At 34.7% G+C, this 5,622-nt stretch overlaps 1 protein-coding gene across 1 annotated transcript; it reads right to left on the reverse strand.

Annotated features, from left to right (window-relative positions):
* Positions 1-1,231: 1,231 nt before the first annotated feature.
* LOC105097962 (olfactory receptor 52E1) lies at positions 1,232-2,170 on the reverse strand. Its single transcript, XM_010990595.2, has one exon. The coding sequence runs from the start codon at positions 2,168-2,170 to the stop codon at positions 1,232-1,234; it is 939 nt and encodes a 312-aa protein (XP_010988897.2).
* Positions 2,171-5,622: the final 3,452 nt, after the last annotated feature.

Genomic DNA, 5,622 nt, shown 5'->3' on the forward strand with positions numbered 1-5,622 from the left:
TTGCATCTTGTTTCATAGTGTTTATATGATTCTTAAATCATAGAAATTATGGGATATTTATCCCATCTGTACCATATATAAGGAGCCAGTTTTTCTTGCTAGTGGTGTCATATACCTTTTTACATGTAAAATCTACATACTTAGTTTTGTTCCACAGTTTCTGAATATGTTCATGTTACATATTTTTGTTTACTCAGCTGAGAACCAAGGCAGTATCTATTCCAGCTTTGAAATGCTGCTTGCCCCAATATAATATTAATATCAATATACAATATTATCATTGCTTATGCTGTTTTCCTGGTTACTTATTGAATTATTTGTACATAGACAAGTCTACCAATTTATAGATCTATCATATTGTGTATTGGCTTTCACTCTTAAAGGTTCATTGAAGATTTTGATGAAAATACTGATAAAGAAAAGTCTAAAAGCATATGTACTTTTTGTTTGATGAGTGCATAAATGTTTTGCTTAATAATGTCATCTTTACTTCCTGTTATGTTTCATTTGCTGTGAAAACTAGGTTTATGAAATTATTCCTTTTCCTCCCACTACACCTTCTCACTTTCAGGCTTTATCACTCCAAGCTAACCCATGTTGGCATGATCTTATCCTGACTTGGGTCAGAAACAAACAAACAAAGTTGTTTTTGCACTTTTTCCTCAAACTCTACCCTTGTTAGTTTGGAATCTTTTTCTCTGATTAAAAAAAATTGTTTAAAACAGCCACCTTCCGTTGCTTAAAACTTCTGTCTCTTCAGATAGATGGATTTCTCTAGTTACCTCCTCCATATACACTCTATTTTATATTATATTATTACCTCAGTTTCCTGAGCTATAGAAAGGGAATCTTAAGTATAGCTACTTCTTATTATAGTTATAAGAATTCAAAGAGTTAATACAAAGTTATGAAAACTGTCTGGCTCATAATATGTCTATGAATGAGTAGTATTACCATTATATTAGTCAGTTTTTATCAACCTCATTTTTTCCATGTAAATGCTGTTTTATTTATTATGTAGTTGCTGATATTTGTGATATGTGGCTGGAACTTTGCTTATATTAAATATTTATTGTTGTTTCTCTTGGCTTATTGTTTCCAAGATGAATGACTTTATAAATCTGCACATAGAATACCATCTTTCCTAGACATTGTAATGTTTCAATTTTGAAAGGAGAGAAGAGGTTCCATTTTCTCTTACTCAAGTCATTTAATCTCTGAAAACCAAATTTCATAATTTATTTCTGAAAGTTCTAATTACCCTGTCTCTTATCTGCTTGGTTCTGATCCCATAAATAACAGGGTTGAGAGCAGGTGGGATGACAGCATAAAAGTTAGCAAGAAGAATGTGGATGTATTGAGGAACATTTCGGCCAAAACAGTGGGTCAGGAAGGAGAAAAATGCTGGCGTATAGAAGGCCAACATGACACAGACATGGGAGCCACATGTGCTGAGTGCCTTTAGTCGGGCATCCCTGGAAGGTAGGCAGAAAACAGCACGGAGGATCTGGACATAGGACATGACAATGGCTATAATGTCAAACACCAAGATGGAGATGGCTCCTAAGCCATAGATGATGTTCACCTTTATGCTGGCACAGGACAGGCGGGCAATGCCCATGTGCTCACAGTATGTGTGGGGGATGATTTGGTGTCCACAGAAGGGTAACCTTAGAATGAGCAGAACAAAGGGGATTGCAACAGCTAAGGGTCTCAGGAGGATGATCAGTGCTATAACTGATACCACCTTGTTTGTCAGCACCAATGTGTAGCGAAGAGGGTTACAGATGGCCACATAGCGATCATAGGCCATGGCCATGAGCACAGCCGACTCCATGCCAGTGCATAGGTGGATGAAGAACATCTGGATAAGGCAGCCCTCAAAGGAGATTTCTCCCATCTTGAACCAGAACATGCCAAGCATCTTGGGGATGGTGGATGTGGACAGGCCCAGGTCAATAGATGACAGAATGGCTAGGAAGTAGAACATTGGCTGATGGAGACTATGTTCAGTCTGAATCACAAAAATAATTGTAATATTTCCCAGTAGGGCAGTCAAATATACAATACAAAATGGAAAACTAATCCACATATGCACATCTTCTAGCCCTGGAACTCCCAATAGGAGGAAAAAGGACGGATGGAACTGTGTGCCATTAGGAGGGATCATGCTGCTCCTGTGGCACTTTTACAGCTGCACATATCATGGACCAGATGTCTCATTCACTGAGAGGCTGCAGCTCTTCTTGTCCAGTTTTATTGATTTATTACAGAATTATACAACATATGTGTAATATTTTTAATCATCAAGCCCATCATGACATAACTGTGTGACTTTTGTGAAAACTAAAATACATGTCATTCTTGTTTAATTTCAATAAGCTAATCAGATTCATTACATTTATTTTCATTCATTCCTTTAATATAATTTACTAAAACATTACTCAAAATGGATCAAAGACTTAAACATAAGAAAAGATACAATAAAACTCCTTGAAGAAAATATAGGCAAAACATTATCTGACATACATCTCAACAATGTTCTCCTAGAACAGCCTACTCAAGCAATAGAAATAAAAGCAAGAATAAACAAATGGGACCTAATGATACTTACAAGCTTCTGCACAGCAAAGGAAACCATAAGTAAAACAAAAAGACAACCTACAGAATGGGAAAAAATTTTTGCAAATGAAACCAACAAAGGCTTGATCTCCAGAATATATAATTAGCTCATATGACTTAATAAGAAACAACCAAACAACCCAATCCAAAAATGGGCAAAAGACCTAAACAAGCAATTCTCCAAGGAAGACATACAAATGATCAATAGGCACATGAAAAAATGCTCAATATCACTAATCAGAGAAATGCAAATCAAAATGACAGTGAGGTATCACCTCACACCAGTCAGAATGGCCATCATTCAAAAATCCACAAATGACAAATACTGGAGAGGCTGTGGAGAACAGGGAACCCTCCTTCACTGCTGGTGGGAATGCAGTTTGGTGCAGCCACTGTGGAAAACAGTATGGAGATTCCTCAAAAGACTAGGAATAGACTTACCGTATGACCCAGGAATCCCGCTCCTGGGCATATATCCAGAAGGAACCCTACTTCAGGATGACACCTGCACCCCAATGTTCATAGCAGCACTATTTACAATAGCCAAGACATGGAGACAGCCTAAATGTCCATCAACAGATGACTGGATAAAGAAGTGGTATATTTATACAATGGAATACTACTCACATAAAAACCGACAACATAATGCCATTTGCAGCAACATGGATGCTCCTGGGGAATGTCATTCTAAGTGAAGTAATCCAGAAAGAGAAAGAAAAATACCATATGAGATCGCTCATATGTGGAATCTAAAAAAGGAAAAACAAACAAACAAACAAAGCATAAATACAAAACAGAAACAGACTCATAGACATAGAAAACAAACTTGTGGTTGCCAAGGGGGCGGGGGGTGGGAAGGGATTGATGGGATTTCAAAATGTATAGATAGATAAGAATAGATAAACAAGATTGTACTGTATAGCACAGGGAAATATACACAAGATCTTATGGTAGCTCACAGAGAAAAAAATGTGACAATGAATATATATATGTTCATGTATAACTGAAAAATTGTTCTCTATACTGGAATGTGACACAACATTATAAAATGATTATAAATCAATAAAAAATTTACTAAAACATTTATCAAGGACCAATAAGTTATCAGGCAAATGGACAGATATCTGGTGTACAAAGGTAAATCAAACATTGTTACTCCCTTTTTTTATTGAAATGTAGTCAGTTTACAATGTTGTGATGTTGTATTAATTTCTGGTGTACAGCATAGTAATTCAGATATACATATATCTGACTTTACATAATGGCCTGTGGAGTATTACATAAAAATACAAGTTTTAAGTCCAGACCCTAGAAATTTTGAATCAGTAGGTATGGTATAGCACGTCATGATTTCTGTAAAGATTCTGTAATTAATCTGATTCAATTTTTTTTGACATTTGGGAACTGCTGCAGAACAAGATATTGTACATAAGCAGTTATAATATGAGTTAGAATGTGTTAAAATATGTGTACATTTAATAAAAGAATGTATAATTCAGTATCTCATAACCCTGACTTTATATGCCCTTTTCCCTTCTTAGAATTCTCGAAACAAAGTATAGTCACTGATTCTACGCTATACTATGATACTCTCAGGTTTTGTGGTGCTTTATCCCTTCCCTCAGCTGGAGTTACTTGTGGGAAATCTTTTGCTTTACTACATGTATATCTTCCAAGGACTTAAAAAGATACATATTAGCAGGTCTCAAAAGAAGTATGTCAAAGTAGAGTGAACTGGTATGTGGTAAATATAATCATCATTATCATCATCATCACCATCAGCTACTAAAGTTTTCTTTAGGATTTCCCTGTGCCCATGCTCCCCTGTTAGAGGGGAAATAATAAGAAAAAAACATAGAATTGACCTCGATGAGACATTTTCTGTCTTTTGGAGATTTCTGAAGTTCAGAAATTCTCCGAACCCTACTTATTCTCCAACTCTCATGAAGAAAACTTCCATGAATTTCACAATTATTGTGCAAAAGTACCAACTGATATGGGAAGGAATTTTGTTGTTGTTGTTGACTCTATTCATAGGAAGAATTGTAATTTAGGAGGACAAAGCGTTTCAGTTGACTAGTTATGATTGGGCAAGAAAAAAGAATAACAAAGTAGCATAGACTCAGATTATCTTGAGATGTGATTAATAGTGGCGCTATATACCCAAGAGCAGTAATTTGTAGGTAGAAATATATAAAGGGCTTTCTGTGACTATAACTTAGGCTCACGTAACCAAAACTGACTTTGTGATATGTAATAATGGATAAAGGTCGGGATTTGAAGCTTAAAAAAAAAAATTAAATAATAGTTCTACTTCTTTCAAGCTGTCTGGTAATATTCAAGACCTTGTTTTCTAAAAAAAAAAAAAAAAGAAAGAAAGAAAAAACAAAAAAACCCCACATTCTTCACATATAACTTTGAAATAATAATATGTATGTTGCAAGTTTTATTTAGGAATTATAAGAAACATGGATAATGTATTAGGAGGTCAACGTAAATTAGGAAATTCTAATACTCTAAGTGCTAAATTATTTGAATTTTTCCACTTGTTGGTGTTACATTGCTGTTGTAGTATTTGTCTTAAATTCCAATTAGGAAAAAAATTTAAAGCAGTTTATAGAAATGAAATTTAGATAGACTATTCTTTAAAGATTCTAGATGTATATGGATCTAGAAATGTTTGGAATTGGTTCTATAAATGAGTCAAGCCTTTTAAAAATATTTTGCAATATCTTTGGAAACTTAAGGAATCTTGATATGATATTTTTCACTACTATGTTATAGCAGAATGGTGATAGCTAAGAGAAGGCAAGAGTGACAAGATTGAAGGCTAAGATACAACCACAGTAGGCAAAGTAAAAAGGGAGATAAAGGACAAAGTCAGAGAACACAGAAAGTTATAGAGGTATTTTCATATGCACACACACATATCACTAATATTTAAGAATGAAATTTAATAAAGTCTTTGTTGCAGTATGCATCTGAATCTGTATATACTTA

Source organism: Camelus dromedarius, chromosome 12 (assembly GCF_036321535.1).
Source record: "Camelus dromedarius isolate mCamDro1 chromosome 12, mCamDro1.pat, whole genome shotgun sequence".
In the NCBI taxonomy this organism is placed as follows: Eukaryota; Metazoa; Chordata; class Mammalia; order Artiodactyla; family Camelidae; genus Camelus; species Camelus dromedarius.

Coding starts and splice junctions, on each gene's coding strand:
- LOC105097962 (XM_010990595.2), bottom strand. CDS start 2,170: ATGATCCCTCCTAATGGCACACAGTTCCATCCGTCCTTTTTCCTCCTA.